This window comes from Castor canadensis, chromosome 3 (genome assembly GCF_047511655.1).
Source record: "Castor canadensis chromosome 3, mCasCan1.hap1v2, whole genome shotgun sequence".
Taxonomy (NCBI): domain Eukaryota; kingdom Metazoa; phylum Chordata; class Mammalia; order Rodentia; family Castoridae; genus Castor; species Castor canadensis.
In genome coordinates this window covers 41,011,458-41,033,788 of record NC_133388.1, presented here as the reverse complement: position 1 = coordinate 41,033,788, position 22,331 = coordinate 41,011,458, and the positions used below count along the sequence as shown (strand labels likewise).

The window sequence follows — 22,331 nt, the reverse complement described above, 5'->3', positions numbered from 1 at the left end:
AATTTTTTAAAAGCTCTCAACTGGAGAGTGTGTGCAGTCAGGGCTGAGAACGATTGTTTGGAATGTCAGAACAAATATAGTCTACTCTGGTTTGCTTAGTTTTTTGATTCTATAGTTTAAATTACATTCTGCTCCTAATCATGTCTGGGTATGCTTTGGTGACTTGAAGTTGAAGATGAGTTTATCAGGACAAATCTACATTACTACTGGGGAAATGGCATTTTAAAGAAATGTTCAGCTGGGCACCAGTGAGTCATGCTTGTAATTCTAGCTTCTTGGGAGGAAGAAATCAGGAGGATCGAGATTTGAGGCCAGTACAGGCAGTAAGCTTGTGAGACCCCACCTCAATGCGAAGAAGCTAGTCGTTGTGGTGCGTGTCTGTCATCCAGTAACGCAGGATGTGTAAAATAGGAGGATCATAAGTTGGCCTGGACAAAAGCTATCTCCAAAATAATCAGAGTCAAAAAAAACTGAAGGCACGGCTCAAACAGTAGCATGTCTACCAGCAAAACTCTGAATTCAAAATCCCAATACCACCAAAAAAAAAAGTTTTCTAAGGGATGATGGTTTTTACTTATAGTAATGACATGGACAGCACCTACTAGATGATTCCATTCTGCCATCAGCCTTTGATGCCCCAGTACAGCCCTGATTCCCTGTTGGTGGAATTATCTGCTGAGAGAGCTCCAGGATAGCTAAGCAAGTTGGAGCAGAAGATAGGAGCAAAGGAGATAGAGCCCATTGCATTAAAAAACTGCTTCCTTTTTCTTGAGTGTTCAGGGCTTGTTAATGAAGTTTATCATATGGAAAAGCACTGATGTGAAAGATCAGGAAATCTGCTGGAGTGGAAGTTGGACTAATTAGAACATTAACTAAATTAAGTCACTAGGGATAAGCAAATCCCAAAGGGAACAGAGAGAAAGGAGAAAGATACAAAAAAAAAATCATTAATAATCAGCAAGAAAGGGATGGAACTTTTGCAGAAAACTAACCAAAAAGCAGGTTCTTTTTTTTTTTTTTTAAGGTTAGAAACTATGAGATTTTTTTTTCATTTTTCTTTTATTATTCATATGTGCATACAAGGCTTGGTTCATTTCTCCCCCCTGCCCCCACCCCCTCCCTTACCACCCACTCCGCCCCCTCCCTCTCCCCCCACTAATACCCAGCAGAAACTATTTTGCCCTTATTTCTAATTTTGTTGTAGAGAGAGTATAAGCAATAATAGGAAGGAACAAGGGTTTTTGCTGGTTGAGATAAGGATAGCTATACAGGGCATTGACTCACATTGATTTCCTGTGCGTGGGTGTTACCTTCTAGGTTAATTCTTTTTGATCTAACCTTTTCTCTAGTACCTGTTCCCCTTTTCCTATTGGCCTCAGTTGCTTTAAGGTATCTGCTTTAGTTTCTCTGCGTTAAGGGCAACAAATGCTAGCTAGTTTTTTAGGTGTCTTACCTATCCTCACCCCTCCCTTGTGTGCTCTCGCTTTTATCATGTGCTCATAGTCCAATCCCCTTGTTGTGTTTGCCCTTGATCTAATGTCCACATATGAGGGAGAACATACGATTTTTGGTCTTTTGAGCCAGGCTAACCTCACTCAGAATGATGTTCTCCAATTCCATCCATTTACCAGCGAATGATAACATTTCGTTCTTCTTCATGGCTGCATAAAATTCCATTGTGTATAGATACCACATTTTCTTAATCCATTCGTCAATGGTGGGGCATCTTGGCTGTTTCCATAACTTGGCTATTGTGAATAGTGCTGCAATAAACATGGGTGTACAGGTGCCTCTGGAGTAACCTGTGTCACAGTCTTTTGGGTATATCCCCAAGAGTGGTATTGCTGGATCAAATGGTAGATCGATGTCCAGCTTTTTAAGTAGCCTCCAAATCAAAAAGCAGGTTCTTAACAATAAGCCAGTAGTTTACTTCCACTCCCATTTTCTTTTTTTTTTTTTTCATTTTTCTTTTATTATTCATATGTGCATACAAGGCTTGGTTCATTTCTCCCCCCTGCCCCCACCCCCTCCCTTACCACCCACTCCACCCCCTCCCTCTCCCCCCCCCAATACCCCGCAGAAACTATTTTGCCCTTATCTCTAATTTTGTTGTAGAGAGAGTATAAGCAATAATAGGAAGGAACAAGGGTTTTTGCTGGTTGAGATAAGGATAGCTATACAGGGCATTGACTCACATTGATTTCCTGTGCGTGGGTGTTACCTTCTAGGTTAATTCTTCTTGATCTAACCTTTCTCTAGTTCCTGGTCCCCTTTTCCTATTGGCCTCAGTTGCTTTAAGGTATCTGCTTTAGTTTCTCTGCATTAAGGGCAACAAATGCTAGCTAGTTTTTTAGGTGTCTTACCTATCCTCACCCCTCCCTTGTGTGCTCTCGCTTTTATCATGTGCTCATAGTCCAATCCCCTTGTTGTGTTTGCCCTTGATCTAATGTCCACATATGAGGGAGAACATACGATTTTTGGTCTTTTGAGCCAGGCTAACCTCACTCAGAATGATGTTCTCCAATTCCATCCATTTACCAGCGAATGATAACATTTCGTTCTTCTTCATGGCTGCATAAAATTCCATTGTGTATAGATACCACATTTTCTTAATCCATTCGTCAGTGGTGGGGCATCTTGGCTGTTTCCATAACTTGGCTATTGTGAATAGTGCTGCAATAAACATGGATGTGCAGGTGCCTCTGGAGTAACAGTCTTTTGGGTATATCCCCAAGAGTGGTATTGCTGGATCAAATGGTAGATCCCACTCCCATTTTCTAAAGTTCATCAAGTGAAGGTGGTGGATCCAGTGTCTGAGACTGGCCCTGTTAGAAGAGACTGTATTCCTCTTAAAGCAAACTCAGAATTGTGGAATCAGTCAGAAGTGTTAGCATGAGAAGGAAGGGGGCCGTTGGGAATTTTGATACTGAGCACCTGTGTGGAAACCTGTGAACCTTCAGAAGCCCCAAGTGCCAGAAAGAGGAGAGAAAAGGGGTAGATGTGGAGGGCAGATGTGAAGACCTTCCTATACCTTGTCTGTGTTTGTGTGATCCCATTCTTCAGTACAGGGAAAAGCAAGACTGTAGGCGTAACAGGATAGGAGAGAGGCTTGGAAGAAGCATGAAGAATCATCCTAAATGATTCCATCTGTGGCTGATTCTGTTGCCTGTGATACACCTATTTTAAAAAAATGCCTTTGCAATCCATCAGTCTGTACACGGTAAAAACATTCCTATAAAAGAACTGGTCATTGGAATGGCTCTTACTTGTTTCTGGGTAACAGACACAATTAGTACCTGATGAAAACTATGGACCCTTACCCCAGAGAAAAATGAACATTTCTACACAAACACATAATGTTACATATAGTTCTATCCTCATGTAAGAACCTTGCTGGGTACAGTGGTTCATATCTATAATACCAGCTACTCAGCAGGCAGAGATCAGAGGACTGAAACTCAAGGCCAGCCTGGCAAAAAGTTATCCCAACCCCCATCTCAATCAGTGAGCCAGGTGGGATGGCAAATGCCTGTGATCTCAGCTACACAGGAGGCCATAGGTAGGAGAATTGTTGTTTAAGGTCAGCCCTAACCAAAAAAACTAAGACCCTACCTGAAAAAATAACTAAAGCAAAAAAAGGGCTGGAGAGGTTTGGCTCAAGTGGCAGAAGGCCTGATTAGCAAGTGGGGAGCTTAGAGTTTAAACCCCAGTACCACCAAAAAAACAAAACAAAAACAACCCTGGATTGATAAAAATAACCTGCAAACAGATTATTCATTAAAATTATCATAAAACACCTATTAAGAGTTTAAGTTAACATAGGTCTGTGAATTGAGCATTCCATAAACTAGGTTAAATGATATGAGGTGCCTGTCTTCTAGCTACTTATGATCAACATATAATATTTCTAACACACAATTGTTTTTTGAGACAGGGTCGTCTTGTGAAGCCCATGTTGACCTCAAACTTGCAACCCTCCTGCCTCTGCCTTCTGAGCACTGAGATTATAGGCATGATCATCACACCTAGCTTTAACAAATAGTGTTTTGATAGCTATGTAAAGGACTCACAGAAGCTACATTAGAAGATAAAACCTGAACTGGAGGTGTGGCTCACATGGTAGAGTGACTACTTTGCAAGTGGGAAGCCCTGAATTCAAACTCCAGTCCCACCAAAAAATAAAATAATTAAAATATTTACATCTTAATAGAAAGGAATAAGAACATTTCTAGAAGTGACAAGTGACCTACAGCCTCTTCTCAATATAGTCAGAAATTTAAAACATCTATTAAATGTTGCCACATGTATGACATAGTACTAGACCTTGAAGGAGATCAGGGATGAGGACTGTTTTCTCTTCCAGCTATATCCACTCTAGCAGGGTGGAAATAGAAGCACACATATTACTCTAATACAATGCAGAATTCAGTAAATGCCATACAAAAGTTACAAACAAAATATCTGGGGGAGCATTCAGATGACAAAATCACACTTAACAGATAGTGAAAAATGACCTTTACATCTTCCACCTTCCTTCCTGTGAATCACCTATTGTTTCTGTAAAGAGATTACATATGGCCATTTCAAATAGCAGGACCAGGTAACTCCCTCTTTTTTCATGCCCCGTAAGTCAGTTAGAATATAAGGTAATAGTGGAAATTAAGACAGAAAAAATAAACCAAACTACTATTGTAGCTGGCTTTAAACACCAGCACGAAGAACCTGTACCTAATTCAGCTGACAATGGGAATCTGCTCTAAAGCTTTTAGTCAATGCACAGATAGGATCAGAGCTGCGCTTTAGAAGATGGAGTCTGTGTAGGATGACAAGAGTGGAGACAGGAGTCAGGCCATTATGGCAGTCATAGAGCCAGAACTAAGATGGTGGTCAAAAAGCAGGAAGCAGGATGGACGTCAGACTGAGGAGGCTTTTTTTCTCTTTTTATTTTTGTGGTACTGGAGACTCAAACCAGGGCTTTGTACCTGCTAATCAAATGCTCTAATACTGAGTTATATCTCCAGACCTGTTCCTCAGCATTTTAGAAATGTCGTCACCTAACCTAAATGTCTGCCCCAATTATAAATACATATGGTTCCCGCCAGAAAGTAGATCCAGCTATATGAAAGAGATTAGGACCATTTAATCACCTTTTGACAACTACCTGTTGAATCCTTTAGAATCCTTTTCCTGTTTTCCTCCTTACTTGCTCTAGTAAGATTTTTGCTTGGAATTCAAAGGAAGAAAGGTGTTGTGAGCAATTTGAAAACTTGGGGTTTTATTCTAAGCACGTAAAGTACTATCTGTAGTTCAACACAGTATATAAGTACCTTATCATCTCCTTAAAAAGAAAAACCTTCCTTATTCCTGGCTATTCCTTGAAATTTCATCCTATTTTTCTCCCTTCACTAACAAGTATCACAAGATCAGATTTTATTCGTTATCTCCACCTACTTATTCCTTAGCTCTTATAACATGGAAACTCCTATACAACTCCTGAGACCTCAGTGCCATCCTTACTGGCAAAAACTGTGATTTTCTCAGTCTCTGTCCTCCTTGACCTCTTCCCAACATTTGGTTCTGTAGACCAAGATCTCCAACTTGAAACTTCTTTTCCTTTTGTCCTCTTAACTCCACACTGTCCTGTTTCCTTCTACCCCTGGGCCGTCTTATATCTTTGTAAGCTGTATTCCTTCCTACTCATGGATAGATATGAAGTGTGCCTCAAAAAGACTCATTTATTAAATACATGGTCCCCAGCTGTTGGCACTTCTGAGAGGTGATTGGATCATGAGGGCTCTAACCTTATCAATGGGGTAATCCATCGACAAATTCATAGCTGAATGGACTAACAGGAGGTGAGGCCTAGTTGGAGGAAGTAAGTTACTAGAGACATGCCTTTAGAGGACCTATCTTTTCCCCAATCCCTTACTCTCTCTCTGCTTCCTGGCTGCCCTGAGATGAGCAGTTTTTCTCCACCATGCCCTTCCATCATTATGTTTCTGCCTTGCCACAGGCTTAAGAGAAATGGACTCAGTTGCCCATGACTGAAACCTCTGAAACCATGAGCTAAAATAAATCTTTCCTCTATTAAATTGTTTATATCAGGCATTTTGTCACAACAGCAAAAAGCTGACTGGCACACTACACTACAAAATATCACTGCAAATGACCATCTTGGACTGTTTCCTATTTACGATCTTGAAGGAGAATATCTTTTCATTCAGTGTTCATCAGAACTCACATCTCTAGCCAGGACCTCCTGTCTCAGCTTTAATTTACTATTTTCTACTGGACATTTCAAGATAGAAGATGTCTAAACTTATCATGTCTGGAGAAGAGCTCATCTTTTCCCCCCAAAGTTAACTCCTCCTCACAAGTTTCCCACATTCCTCAATGATACCATCAATTTCTTGGTTACTCAGATTTGAAATCTTTATTCATTTGTTTTAGATAGGGGTCTTATTTAAATTCTCTTCTCCAGCTAAAGTAATTTTCCAACTGTTCCTTAAACATGCCATACCCTTAGATCCCACAGTTGCACAGTCTAGAAGGTTTCATTCGCATAGAACTTAATGTGAATCATGTCTCTTGGAGTTCTGCCAGGGCTGTCCATTATTCCAATGTCAATTGTAGTATCTACTCTGGAGACCGCTCTTTTCTCACCTATGTCCTAACACTTCAGGGACCAACTCAAGTGCCACTAGCACATGGACTCCCCCACCCACCCACCAACTTTCCTAGCCATTGAGAATCACTACATCCTTCAATGGTTAAATTACTGGTCTTTATACAGGATGAGCATATAATATATCATCCAAATTGTGATGTTTAGTGTTAAAGGGAACACAATTCCTCTTAACCATAAATTGGGCATGAACTCAGTTTGTCTAGGACAAACTGAGCTATATGTTCAACTTATTTTGGCACTCATTATGTGTTATTTGGCAATTTTTGTTTGTTAAAATATATATATTATGTAAATGTACATGTCCTAACTCCTCAAGACAGTAAATTGTCTGAGCACAAATCTGTATTCTTCTTGGCTCAAGTGTGTATGTAGAGATCTTGCCTCACAAGTGCTAGGCCCTGAGTTCAAACCACCAAAAGAAGAAGAAGAAAAGTTCTGTTTTCTTCTGTTTACCTAATACTTGCCAAGTGTCTTATTCATGTGATACACTAAAAATAGTTTGTTCATCATGATGATGTCTTGACTATTATTTAGGAGTGAAAGATGGGTTATGAGTGAATTTTCAAAAGTGGTAAATTCACCACCCATTCTAGTAGGATGTCAAAAATCTCTATGTCCCTAGAAACAGATATTGAAATAAAAAATTTCCTGCAGATTTTGGTGAGGACTTGGTGTGGTCACCAACACATGGTTCTGCTTTGTTGCCTTGTTACTTAGGAATATCCTTGATCTCTATTTTCACAGCACTGTCTTTCTGTTTCTCTGTCACACAGAAGAAAGATGACAGCCCCAACCAGGGGCTTATGTAAATCACATCAAAATGAAACTACATCTAAGAAAATGATGCTGTAAAACTAACTAACCTGAAACCAAACACTGGAAAGGTAGATTTGCTTGACTTATTTTGCTTAATTAACATATGCCTCAGTTCAGCATTATCCCTGCTAACCTATCAGTAAGCAAAGGAAGGAAAGGAAGAAAGATCTAAGAACAGAAAAAGACAGCAGACAGTCAGAAAAGCTCAAGCTCTGAAAATAAACTAGAATGCAAGCTGGAAAATGAAAGACATAGAGGGAAATAATTAGGACAGAATCATCTCTCAGGAGTAAATACTTAACAGAACATGCTGCAAAAGAACATCAGGTCAAAATCAAATAGGGGTGTGAGTCAAGGCCGAAAAATTCCTGGAAGGAAAATCATTTTTTTCAAACTATAAAAATTCCCCCTGGTGTGTGTGGGGGGAGGAATGCATTAGTATTCATCTGCTTTTCCATGGAACAATATAAAGATGTTTGCCTTTAGCTACTCTAAAATTTGGTTCTCAGAGAGATTTCATCTGTAAACATTTGGCCTAACATTGTTGTTTCTATGTACTAGCCTCTCAAAACACTGGCACTGTTAATAAAAACAATAATCATCTAGATATTATCTAAATATTCTCCAGAGTTTAATAAAGAGCTTCCTAGAAAAGATGACTCCCTGACATCTTCAGAGACACCCTTCTTCCTTCTAGGATCTTTTTATACCTAGACTTTTCTAGTATTAGTGAACATATGACTTCTTGGAGTTCCCAAACACTTCCTTTGGTTGTTTTTAACTTGAATGAAGTTACCATCTGTCTTGGAAAACTGAAGCCAGGAATAGCCAACTTTAACGGCAGATATGTCATTAAAATGTATTTCCTATTTCCTTGTCTTAGTCTTCTTCCTTTTCTCTTTATCTTTTATTTCCTTCCTTCTGCTCGGGATTTTGTTTCATCCTACCGCTCCACCCCCAATTTTTCTTCCTGTATATTCAGAGCCCTTGGAGGGAGGCAGGGCAAAACACTGATAATTTAAGCCCTAATCTTAGGTGCAGAGGAATACATTAGATAACTTCTTAGAGTTCTAGCTCTGGGATTCTCTGAGGCTGTAGTTACCATCCCTTGACTAACCACCCACTTAGTCTTACATTTTTTTTTAATGGTACTGAGGTTGGAACCCAGGGCCTCACACTTACTAGGTAGGTGCTCTACCACTTGAACCACTCTGCCAGTCCTCTTGTATTGTCTTTCTGGTTCTCCGAACTCATTTTCACCATCAACCTAACATTTAAGGGATACTTAACACATATAAGACCCTGTGTAGGTGGATTACTTCCTTTCATTCTCACAGTGATTCAATGCAGAAGGTGTATTCCCATTTTGCAAGTGAGGAAAGAGGCATAGAGAAGTTAGTTACCCTGCCCAGTATTTCACAGGTAATTAAGTGATGGGGCTGGCTGTGAATGCTTATGTAAACCCACACACACATCTCTCTATACAAACACTTCCGTAAAAAGTATGATCCTGATACATGGTAGGAAACATGTTACCTGTCTGTTGATTCATCAACGCTTCTGGAAAATGTTTGCTGAGCCTGTGTTATCTCCTGTATCCAACTCCTACCTCCCAGTTAGGATGTCTTTCTTTTCTGAGGTCCCAGAAACATCCAGGAGCATTCCAAAGTCAGTACACTATATTATATCACTGGTTTTCTCCCCCTCACCCGAATGTGAGTCTCTTGAAAGCAGGTATGGTGCAGACACCCCAAACATTAATTGTATGGATTGAATTGACTCCGTGAGCTTTTAGATTGTCGTATTACTTCTTCCTGGTATGTTTACATTTGAATGCTGGCTTTGTATTTTAATGAGAGGCTCTCTGATGTGTGCATCTCGAGTACTAACTGAGTGGTAAGAGAGAACTAAAACCACATTGGAAGAAGAGTTACCTACCCTCCTTCCCTAAAGTCAATAAGCCATTTTTCTTAGTGTGCTATTATAACAAAACACCGGAGGCTGAGTACTTTATGGAAGAGGTGTAGTTGGTTTACAATCTGGAGATCCAAGAACTCATCCCTGGTAACTGTTCAGATATGGTGAGGACTTTCTGGCTACATCACACATGGCAGATGCCATCCTTGTAGGAATATATGCAAGAGAGAGAGATGGGGAGGAGGAGGACAAGAAAGAATGATAGAGGGGGTAAATTTGATCAAAGTACATTAAATGCATAAAAGTAAATCTCACTATGAATTCCCTTTGTCTAATTAATTTGTGCTAATAAAAAAAGAAGAGAGATCACATCATGAGACAGAAAGCAAGGGAGATTCAGGGGCAAGATTCCCTCTTCTTTTTTTTAAATAATAAAGATATTTTTATTATTATTAAAGTACTAGATATTAAAAAAGCAAGTGACAAATAGCAATGCTATGCTATGCATCACTCAAATAAAGGTTCAAGTTAAGGCTCCCTCTTTTTATAACAACCTGCTCTCAGGATCCCATGGGAACTACATTAATCTCTTCCAACAGTGATGCTCCAATGACCTAAAATGAGGCCCCCATCTCGTAAGCATTCCACCATCCCTCAACATCATTATACTGGGAACCAAACTTTCATCACATGAACCTTTGGGGGACACACTCAGACCATGTCCAAACAATAACACAACTATAGATCCAATGATCTATAAAAAAAGAAATAGAAATTATTATAAAGAAACCATTGAAGTCAGGAAGGTGCTGCTGTACTTCCAGGAATGAGGTAATAAACTAAACTCTAAATTTATAGACTATTTCATAGAGAGCAATAAGGTGTTGAATCACATGATATTAGGGCACATTCTTCCCTATACCTTAGGCAGAAGCTTCTTCATGTGGGTATAGCATAAAGACATTACTTAGCAATAAATTCTTGGTGATATATTGAAGAAGAGTATATTGGACTTAAGGTTTTTTTTAACCAGAGGCTGATGGAGTGGCTCAAACAGTAGAGCACCTGCCCAGCAAGCATGAAGCCCTGAGTTAAAACCCTAGTACCACCTAAAAACTCCTAACCAAAACTCCTAAATTTTGTTTGCCTTTTGAAAGCAAGGACCTGGCTAGTTTTGCCATGGAATTTGGGGTAAAGTGGTAGGATATATGAAACTGTATTCAGCTTTTAAATTCTATTGAAAAAATATTTAATGAAACTGGACACCGGTGGCTCACACCTGTAATTCTAGCTATTCAGGAGGCAGAGATCAGGAGGATCACGTTTCAAAACCAGCCAGGGCAGAGTCTCTATCTCGAAATACCCAACACAAAAAAGGACTGGCAGAGTGGCTTACGTGGCAGAGTGCCTGCCTAGCGCCAACACCACGCACACACACACAAATACTTACTGAGCACTCACTATGTGTCAGGCATAATGCTGAGAGCTGTGAAGCAAGCCAGCATTGTCAGGGGACTCACAGTCAAGTGACGGCTAGGATACTGCAATAGGTAATGACTAAGTGTTATTATGAGTACTTAGAATACTTCCAGTATTCATGGAAGAGGTGATGTTTGAGCCATGTCTGAGAGTGAATAAGAGTTCAAGAGGCAGAGAAAGGGCCATTATAGGCAGAAGGAATGGCACACAAAAAGCTAAAAAGAAGACTTGTAAGAATTTTGCATGATTAGGGTCTTGAGAAATTTGTCGAGACTAGAAATAAGAAATGTGTGATGACAAGGAAAGGATCGGAGGAGGAGAGGTGGGAAGCAGTAGGACATGGGGCCACAGAAGAGATCGGGACCAATTTTAATACACTTTGGATGCTCTAGTAAGGAATTTGGTCTTTATCCTGAGGAATAGGGAATCATGGGGCTTTTAAAGTACTGACATAATGAGATTTACAGTAACGGTTACATGCTTGGCACTGTCTACATGGTTGCTTGGTATTATGCCTCAGCTCTCTCAAATGTTGCCATGTACTTTCTCTTTCATTCTCAAAGATTTTGTAAAGAGAAAGAAGTACATGGAATCAGAAGCAGGGTGGAGAATCTGATTAGTTTTGAGCCCAAAGTAGCACTCACAAAGAAGACTCTCTGCCTCTTGCTCTTGGTGTCTTCAGGTAACTTTCCAAGTCCACTTCCTGAAGGAACCTGGCTGTTTGCTCTCTCTCCATCTCCTGTGGCTTCCCTCCCTAACACACACTTGTACTAATATCCTCTCAACAACACATACTCACTCAGTCTCTTCAAGTGCTCACAAACCACCTGTACAAAACCATTAAGGTACACAGTCCCACAGTATCCAATTCAGCCAGGTTTCCACAGACAGTAGGTTGTACTCATTACCAGTTCTTCTTTCTAATTTATTAGCCTTCCTTTTACTACCCCAGACTTAAGGCCAGAGTTATTTTTAACACCTCTGAGTCATCTGTAGATATTCATATATCTAAAACATTTGTGAGTCAGTTTATAAAGCTACCCTATTGTGGAGGTGTATTTATTATTGTCACTGTTTTACAGATGAGAAAATTGAAGCCCAGCCAATAAACCACTTGCTCATGGTTCTGTTACTAAGATACAATAAGGACTGGAAATCTAAAATTTCAATTCTAAATCACTACATAACTTTCCAATATTCCTGGCAGTTTCTATGCTCTCTTTCTGCATGGGAAGTCAAAACTACTCTTCCCCATATACAATTCTGGTTTCTTTATTCCTATGGATTTTGTGCCTCAGCTACTTTGGCGTAAACCTACCATCTGCTGGTCATTCTCTAGGATGAACAAAAGCCTCTCTCCATTTAATGTCCTCTTCATTCTCCCTGGTTTCTTTAAAAACTCCAAATTCAGATTGGAGTGTGGCTCAAGTGATAAGAGTCCAACCAAGCAGGAGTCCCTGGTTTCGAGGCCCAGTACTGCCAAAGCAAAACATCAAAGCAAAGCAAAGCAAAACTCTCCAAACTCTTTTATTCCTCAGAGTCAGTATAAGTGGGAGAGAACAAAGGTCTGCTGGGTATGCTACTGTATTCTTAGGGCACTCATTGGGGGTTGAGGGGAACCACAATAAAATAAAAACATATCTAAAAGCCAGTTAAATTTTTATTATTAAGTCTGTTCCAATCCATGTAAAATTTAAGAGAGAATTTCCTCAAAGGTTACTACATCAGAGATTTTGACATGTCATGAAATTTTTATTTGGAAATGATCATCTATATTTTAAAAGAAACTGGAGAGACCTGAAGAAAATGGAATCAAAGGGAAATGGTGGCAATCCCTTTTTAATGCATGTGTTTGAAAGACTGAAGTTTATAATCTGAATAAGGGAAGTAACCCAAAGAGGCCTCTGAGAATCCTGAAAGGAAGGAGAAAGTCCAACTTGGCCACTGAGCTAAACAAAACAAAACAAAAAACTGCAGGCCCTGATCTTTTAGGAGTTCTGGTGTACCTGTAGACAGTCAGACTCACCTGTGTTCACAGTGTTAATCCAGAATTGCTAATTCATTCATCTCAGGCAGGTGATACCAGATAGACACAAGCACAGACTCTTATTTCATATTTTCCTTGAAACAATGGAACGAATGACATCCACCTGCACCCAGCAGGTGACCTTTTTCTCTCCTGTGAAATTGGTCTGACAATTTACCATGAAGGCTTGGGGCACTTATTTACCCCTATACACAAAGGACAGAGAGGGCAGACATGATCAGCTCTGCATCCTTTTAACCTCTTCACCTTGAGCATCATAAAAGCAAATAAAAGGTAACAGAGAGTGTTAAAAGGAGGTTTATTAATTCTGTTTCTGCTTTTTTCTGTTAAAAAAATTTTTTTAAAAAAGCTGGAAGAGTGGCTCAAGCAGTAAAGTTGCCTGCTTAGCAAGCACAAAGCCTTGAGTTCAAATCCCAGTGCCACCAATAACAATAATAATAATAACAATAAATACATAAATAAATTAAGGAACTAGAGGTGTGGTTCAAGTTGTTAAGGACATACTTAGCAAGCACAAAGCCCTGAGTTCAAATCCCAGTGCTGCCATAAATAAACAAACAAATAAATAAATAAATAGGGCTAGGGTGTGGCTCATGTGGTCGAGCACCTGCCTAGGAAGCGTGAAGCCTTGAGTTCAAGCCCCAGAACAGCAAAAAATAAATAAATAAATAAAAATAAAAGGAGATTCAAAGTGCACTATTTAAGGAAAACTTTAATTTTTCTTTTTTTTGGTGGGACTGGGGTTTGACTTCATAGCTTATGCTTGCAAAGCAGGTGAGCTACACCTCCAGCCCATTTTTACTCGGGTTATTTTGGAGATGGGGTCTCATGAACTATTTGCCCACCCTGGCCTTGAGCCTCAATCCTCCTGACATCAGCCTCCCAAGTAGCTAGGATTACAGGAATGAGTCACCAGTGTCTAACTAGAAAAAAAATTATTAGCATAAATCAATTGTACAAAAGGGGGTTTCACTGTGAGGAAAACTTTACTCTTGTCACAGGGATATAGTTTAGCAATTGAACCAGAAGTAGGATCACTTTAACATTTAGATTTTCGTAAGTCTTTTATAAAGACACAGTCTTATACATAAACTGCAACATCTTATAGAAGATAAACTTATTTTATATAATTACCTATAAGAAAAGAGAAATCTTTTTTTTTACTGTTTTACTTATTTTATACCATTGCTTGTTAATTACTTTTAGGTGCTTCCTCCTGCTTTATAGCCTCTATTTTCTTTTCTTCCACTTATCATCCTCAGAAACATTCCTATAACTACAATCACACTTGACTTTCTGGTCCTGTTCCTCCTCCATCCCCAGTCTCATTTGCCGCCTCTCTTCCTGAATGTGGCTAGATTTGAATGAAGAACCTTGGGTGGATATCCCTTAGCTTTTTATCTTCTGTGCCTATGAAAAAGATAACCTTTTCCACTTGTTCATTTTAATAATAAGATACAATATCACTCTGGAAAGGCAAGAAGACACTTGTAAATATGTCCATTGTCTTTCATGACTCAGAATATGCAAGCAATTCATACCAAGAACTTGCTTACAGTGTATTTTTTTTAATTTATCTAATTTTATTTTCTGTCATGTGTTCTCTACTAATGAGACAGAAAGCTCATCTCCCCCTTGTGGTTCCTGTTTGTGTCTGCCTTTTGTAGCTCCAATTTCTTCCTGCAATCAGTCTCAATCAAATGCTGCTAAAGAATCCTAAGCCTCAACTCTACCATCACTTTCCTGCTGAGACCTTCAGTGACTCTCTACTACCTGTAGAATAAAATCCAAATACCTTGGCACAGTCCACCTGAAATTCTTATATGAAATCCTACACATTCTTCAATGCCGAAATTCCTTTTTCTCAATCCCCCTCCTACACTGCAATCTGCCAGTAAATAATTATAGGTATTTGTGCTTGTTTTAACTCTCAGATGTTTTGTGAGAATCTGGAGAGTAGGAAAGGACAGTGTTTTTCATGTTCCTGTTGATCATGCAGTTCTTTGCACACATAATATACATTCAATAAATAGCTGTAGAACTCAATAAAATAGATACAATGGTTATTAAAATTAAAAGTTGTTATTAGACTATAAAGCCAGAGAAAGAATTCAAAGGTTGTTTGAGAGAGGGAGTTGTACAGCCCTGTACAACAAGAATATAATGAGAGCTACATGTGTAATTTAAAATTTTCTAGTAGCCACATTTTTAAAAGATGAAATTAACCTTAATAATACAGTTTACTTAAATGCTAATTACTCTGATTTGATCATTATGCATTGTATACGTATATCAAATTACCATACTGTACCCTAAAAATATGTACAAATATGTCAATTAAAAATAACTTTTTAAAAAAAATGCATGTTACTTAACTCAACATATTAAAAATAGTAAAAATATGTAATCAAGTACAATTATTGAGCTATTTCACATTTCCTTTTATACGTGTATTCAAAATCTAGTGTACATACAGCCCATCTCAGTTCAAACTTGCCTCTTTTAAAATGAATTATAGCCTTTGTGGCTAGTGGCTACTATGTGAAAAGTTGTGAGGGACAGACAGAGTCTTAGTCTGACTGTGTCTGACTACTGAGTGGCTGTGTTACCATAGACAAAACTTTTAAACACTTTTATTTCTTTCTTACCAGTCATATAGGGGTTGTAATTGCATTAAATTAGAAACTGAAATGAGGACACTTTGAAAGGTTGAAAATGTCATGCACATGGGAGGTATTATAATTTTTCCAAGAATGAAGTAAACTGTGATGGAACTAGTTCGTGCAGTGCTTCTTAGCATACCTGTGATTTTCAGTAAACTTTATAGATCCTTACCAGAGACTAAGAAGATACTAAAGGTTAAATTCAAGGTTATTTTAACTATGGAGACCTAATTCTCATATTAGAAAACCCTTGCTTTGAAATGGTTATTAATCTTTTCTTTAAAGAATCTGGACCCCAGAGTCTCTTATATTCCTCAATCTTTCTCCTCTGATTTGGCCACAATATAGCAGGGTTAAAGGAAGATGATGATGTTCCCATTAAATGTCTCCCATTGGAGTAGTTGGGTTTGATGAAAACAGGTTGACCAGAAACACAGGAGATTCGTATTCAGGTTAAGTACATCATTGTGAATAATAAGATGCTCCCAGACAGAGGGAAAGGAAGAGACAGGGTGCCAATCATAAATCTTTTGAGATCCAAGGGATCAGGAAATGATGCTGGCATAATTGGCCTGGCCTTCTATTTACAGTGCTTCCCCACCACTGAGGTGCTTCTGTGAGACACACACACACACACACACACACACACACACACACAGAGAGAGAGAGAGAGAGAGAGAGAGAGAGAGAGAGAGAGAGAGAGAGAGAGAAATACATTTCCCATCTTTATGTCCTCCGGAGGGCTCCGTAATGGACATTCAATATTAACATTTTAAGTGTTATTTTTAGAAGATTCTCTGCAGAGTTCTAAATGACTCTTCCCAAACTCTTCAATTATTGTTTACTCGCCCGCCGTGTTCTGATCTCTTACCACTTCCTTGCTCTAAGAATTGGAACAGAAAGGTATTTGAAGTATTCATTCCAGGTTTTTATACGGAGTAAGCTGAGTTTTCCCTCTCTTGTGTAATTGTGATTTTGCCTGTCAGCCTAAGCTTAGAAACACCTATTTAAAAGTTCTCTTAATTCAAGACCCACTTCTCCTTTTCGCCACATCTACCAATCCTCAGACCTTCCTCCTCTTTCTGACTTCTGAGATCCTACCACTTGCCCACCCTTGTTGCCCTGGAGACCGAGGTGCTCCCTGTCCTAGCAACAGTTGCCAAGGGGCGGAGACTTCGAATCTCTTCCTGTAGCAAAATACTCTAGGGTCGAGCGCTTGAGGCGCATGCGACAAGCGAAGTCTCAACTCTCGCGAGCTTTCGTCTCCTGGAAGCTCTGGAGGACGTTCCACGCAAACGGCACCGCGATGTGTGGGGACTGCGTGGAGAAGGAATATCCCAACCGGGTGAGCTAGTGGGCGTCGAGAACGCATAACCAGCCCTTGAGGCTCTTACCCCCTGCCGGCCTTCCCGCGCAGGGGCGGACGCGCGGCCACAATGGCCGCTTCGGTGACCCGGTAGCTGTACTTAGGCGTTGGTCACCAGGGGCGGCCTGGGGCGCCCTGCTCCACGCCCTGGCGGCTGACATTGGCTGTCACTCCCGTTCTTGAGCTCCCGGGGACAGCAGAGGGACGCTCACCATCACTCCCACCCCGCAGGTTCGCTGTCAGTCTCACCCTCTAGCTCGAGTTGATGAAGCTAACTTTTCTTACGGATTCTAGCCCTGGAAGGGTCTGCTGAGGTCATCCGTGCTAACTTTTATGCAGAAAGGAGAAATCAACTTACTCAAGTTCACATTTGAAATAGTATGAGAGCCAAGACTAGAGTTCAGATTTCCTGACTGTTAACTTTCTTTTAAATTTGTTCTCAGGACCAGAAGGTTTCTAGGCTTAGCTTTTCAAAAATCATTAATAAAAGGGATACTTAACATTCGTATGTGTATAACTAGATATTTAACTCACAACACGGCTTACTTGATGCCTAGCAACGTGCCCGTTTGAGGGAGTATGTCATTACCAGAAATGAATAGGACTGGCCATTAATGCTATTTAACTTTAGAGGAAGAGAAGAATGAGAGGGAATATTCACTTCCTGAAAAGGTGCACTCCCGTTGGAACTTGAAGGATAGTTACCATTAGGGTAGAAAGGAAGCACATGTAGCTGGAGGCTGGGAGAAAATAACAAGGATTCTTGCATTGGTGGGGAGGTAGAAAATCTCTATAGTCACTTTTTCCCCCTAATATTTTATGAGTAATATGTAGTCTTTTGAGAAGATTATATTACATGTATCATCGTATGTTGCAATTATTCTGGAGAAAAATGGTTTAGCATTAGAAAATAAAGTTAAAGATATGCACACTGAAGTGACCTAGGAAACTCATTCTGGAAAAATGCACGTGCCTGTTCCTGGAGATTTCTATTAGAATGTTCATAAACTACTCAAGAAGTGGAGGCTGAAGAGCGGTCAGTTCAGCCAGTACAGGCAACGTTAGGGGGCTCCTATGTCAAAACAAAATACAAGCAAAAAGGGCTGGGGGTGTATCGGAAGGCCCTGGAAAAAAGAATGTGCCTAAGGATTGTTGGTAGTGGTACTCTGGAATAGTAGCTGTCATGTATTCAGCAGTGAAAGTATATGAGCGTTGTGGTTCTTAACCAGTAGTGATTTTGCCTTCCAGAATTTGGCAATTTCTGGAGACTTTTTTTTTTTAATAGCGCATATGCCTTGATGGAGTCATTTTTGATTGTCACAATGGGAGGACTACTCCTGACATCTAATGGGTAGAAACCAGAGATGCTGCATACACTAGGCAACCACCACAACAAAAAATTGTGTCCCACTGTCAATAGTGCTGAAGTTGTGGAACTCGGAATTAGAACAGTGAAGATAAACCAGAATTATATGCAACAACCTGAATTAAGTCTTAAAAATACCATGTTGATAAAAGAACACAGAGTGTAATTTATAAAGAGGCAAATGAAAATATATTAACAATTCCTGAGTAGTGAAACTAGAGAGGAAAGCAAACAGTTGCTATAAAATCAAGATATTGATTATACTGAAGGGCTAGCTTATGATCAGGAATGGTCACATGAGCAAAAAAGAATGGTCATGTGAGGTGAAGGCTTCTGGAATGCAGGCAATGTTCCATTTTTTTAACTTGGCTGGTAGTTCAGATGGTCAGTTTATAACTACTTATTATGTTATGCACTTATTTTTCATATTTTTTTGTATTATGTTTGATTTTATACATTTTTAGTTTAGAGATTTTTGTGAATCTAATAATGAAAATTGCACATTATAGACCATGAGGGAAAAGTTCTTAGTGGAGGATATTAAAGAAACTGGGTAGATTTTTTTTTTTTTTTTCTTCCAGTACTGGGGTTTGAACTCAGGGCCTCACACTTGCTAGGCAGGCACTCTATCACTTGAGTCATGCTCCCAGCTCTACGTTGAATTCTTAACTAGGAACCAGTTGAAAGATACAAAAGTCATATTGAGAAGTTTAGATTTTACATTTTATAGGCTATGGGCAGCCATCAAAATAATTTTGAATAGGGAAATGATTCTGAAACTTACTGTTAGGTAAATGAATCTTAGCTGTATGTTGGGATGAATAGGATAGGGCAGGAGGGAGTGTGAAAGGAGAGGCCCACAGAGCAAGGCAACAGTGTAGGTGTGAAATAATGAAGGCCTAGTTTCATAGAAAGAATAAATAGAACTTAACCATTTTAATGTAGGAGAGAGAAAAAAGCAAGAGGTGTAGGTGATCTCAGGGTTATCAGTCTAGACAACTGGGAAGCTGGAAATATCATTGCAGAAATTGGAGGTGTAAATGGTCAAATTGTTCTCATCATGCTTCATTTGAGGTTGAGAATAACATCTGAGGAATCAAGTGACAATAAAATATTGCTCTTTGGGTATGCAATTCAGATAGATCAGTAAGCTGGGTAAAGTTATCAAAATTGAAAAGAGGGGCTGGGGCATGACTTAAGTGATAGAGCAGCTGCTACCAAGCATGAGCCTTGAGTTCAACCCCCAGTACTGGCCCCCCCACCAAAAAAAATTGAAAGAATTTGTTCTTCGAGGAAAAGAATGTAGAAAACCAAAGACTGAGCTTCAAAGAATAAATTAACTGGCCAGCCTGAACTATATAATGAGACCCTGGCCTAAGACCCGCCCCAAATAAATTAACTAGGAAATGAAAATTTAAAAGAAGAGTAAAGGATTGAGGTGATTGGAAAAGTGAAGGAAGCACCTTTCTGAAACATTTTTTCCTGTACTTTTGTCCTGTTCTGAAATAATTACAGAGCTGTCATGAGGAAGAATTAAATTTTTCTTTGGAATTTCAGAAGGCAGATTTAGAAACAGTGGGTAGATGTTACAAGGCTGTAGTCTTGGAATCAAATAAGGAATTTTCTAACATATTCAGAAAGGGGATGGGTATCTCATAGAGGAACTGATCTCTCTTCCTGTTGTTCAGTAGAGACTTACTGGTTGGAATCTCATGATTAATTCCTAATTCCTAGTTAACTCTGAGAGTCTTTGAAATCATGACATTTTTAAGAGTAGTAAAAGTAGAAGCCACTTTGCTCAAGCTTAATTAAGGATGGGGTAATAAAATGGTGGCAACATGTATGGTCCACTAATTTTTAAAAAATGGCAGAGAAAATAGCTTGTTGGGAAGCTCTAAGTGCACAATAAGTATTAATATTTATTTGTCTTTGGTTACTTAAAGTTATCTGGAGTTTTGTGGTAAGATGTTTTCCATACAATAGAAATACACAGTACTGAATTCTATGGCTCTGGCCTGCTTGCTTGCAATATTTCACTAAAAACTTTAACTCAAGAATGAATCTACTTGGAAATGAACTATACTAATTTTCTGAATCCAGGTTGTGTGTTTTTATTTTTTTTAACTCAAACTTCTAACAAAATTTTTTTTTTCTTTTGAGAAAGCTCTTAGCAAACCACTTGAAATGAGAACTATATTGCATTTTCTAAAATAACTCAACAGGCCAAAATTAGAATAAAATGTTTTTTAAATTAACCTGAAATGAAACTTGTGTTTCACATATTTCACTTTAGCTTTAAACTTTGTAGTAATGCAACAGTAATACAAAAATGAATCATTGATTTAGATTAATCAGAAGGAAAATCAGTGCGAATTGATGTTTAAGTTAAAAATTACGTTTTGTATACCTCATTTAAATCGAAGCTACCAAACTCCATGTACTCAAATTGATTTTTTTAGATAGAATTAAACCAAGTTTAACTAAATGCTGAGTTGGGTATATAATTACTAAAACAATTGTATGTGGGTAGGTGTTTTAAAAAGATATTCTGAATTTTAAAATTTACATTTGTAAGTGCCTATATTAAAAAAGAACAATTTGGAATCAACAGGCCAACCTTCTACTTAAGACAATAAAAAAACAGGAGCAAACTAAACCTAAAGCAAGTAGAAGGAAGGAAATAAAAATCTGAGTAGAAATTAATGGAATAGAGAATAGAAAAGCAATAGAGAAAACCCACAAAACCAAAGCAGAGCTGGGGATTGAAACCAGGGGCTTGCTTGTATATACTAGGCTAGGGCTCTTTCACTGAATTGTATCCTTAGCCCTCTATTTTTAATCTTAAACATTCCCTGACAAAACATATATGTTAACTTACATATACATTTTGTTTATATCTACATTAACTTGTATCAGCTAAAATAATTCTTTTCCAAAAAATTATGTTCCAATCCTTGTCAAAATAATTGCATATTTCTCATTTATAAGATTTTTTTTATCTATTACCATACTAATTATCATCTGTACTGTCATACAGTTGTCATAGTTTCTAGCCATTTTTATTGCACTCTTGTATACCTTTACAAATTTTCAAACAGGATTTATCTGAATCACATTTTCTAAGGGTACTTAAATTGTCAGCCTTTTTCCCTTTTTCCTGAAACACTTATGGTATACTATTATTGTGGAATTGATTTGGATTACATTCTTATTTTCCTCTTATTTGGGAGCCTCAAAAGCTTCCCTGAATAGTGTGTGCTTTAGTTTACTTTCCAAAATTTGTGTGCCAGTAGTACAACAAAAGACCTAAAAAAAGCTACAGCTAACTAATGAAGGGTTATCCTCATTGCTTTCAAATTACTGGGACTCTTACTGGAAAGTTTCATCAGTTTCTTAGAGTTCTGCCTGCTTACAAGGTCAGGTTTCAGAGATTAGGCCACATGGTGTGAGGCAGCTAGCTGTGTTTAGGGGTATAGTCCAGTTCAGAGTTCTATTTATTTAAATTGGTATTTAGATCTTTTTTCGTTTAAGATTGTTTGTATTCCTTAATTTCTTAGAGTCTTTGGCATCTCAATTGAAAATCCAGCAATCTTTTTGTAAAAGTTTGTAAAGTGATCCTACCATTTTTATGAAAATGAAAATAGCTAGCTTGTAGTATATAAACTATCTGACTTAAAGACTTACTGTGATCAAGAGAATGGGATATTAGTGCAAAGACAGATATATAAATCAGTGGTCATTTGATTTTTCTAAAAAGGTATTAGTATAACTCAATGGGAAAAGAATAGACTTTGAACAAATGTTGCTAGAACAACTGAATACGGAACTTTGATCTTACCTCATACCAAAGTATTTCAAACAGATTCTGATCATAACCTAAATCTGAAAGTATAATCTATAAACTTAAAACTATAAAACTTCTAAAAGAAAACAGAAGAAAATCTTTGTAACCTTGGGGTAAGCAAAAATATCTTAGGAGACAAGCACAA

At 38.5% G+C, this 22,331-nt stretch overlaps 1 protein-coding gene across 3 annotated transcripts in view; it reads left to right on the top strand.

Moving 5' to 3' along the window:
* The first annotated feature begins 16,812 nt into the window (after nucleotides 1–16,812).
* Churc1 (churchill domain containing 1) overlaps nucleotides 16,813–22,331 on the top strand; it is a 34,593-nt gene continuing 29,074 nt past the window's right edge. For all 3 annotated transcript variants that reach the window (XM_074067778.1, XM_020170931.2, XM_074067777.1), the window contains exon 1: nucleotides 16,813–16,955. In XM_074067778.1, coding sequence (XP_073923879.1) covers nucleotides 16,836–16,955 — 120 coding nt within the window. In that variant the 5' untranslated portion in view covers nucleotides 16,813–16,835. The remainder of the gene's footprint in view (nucleotides 16,956–22,331) is intronic.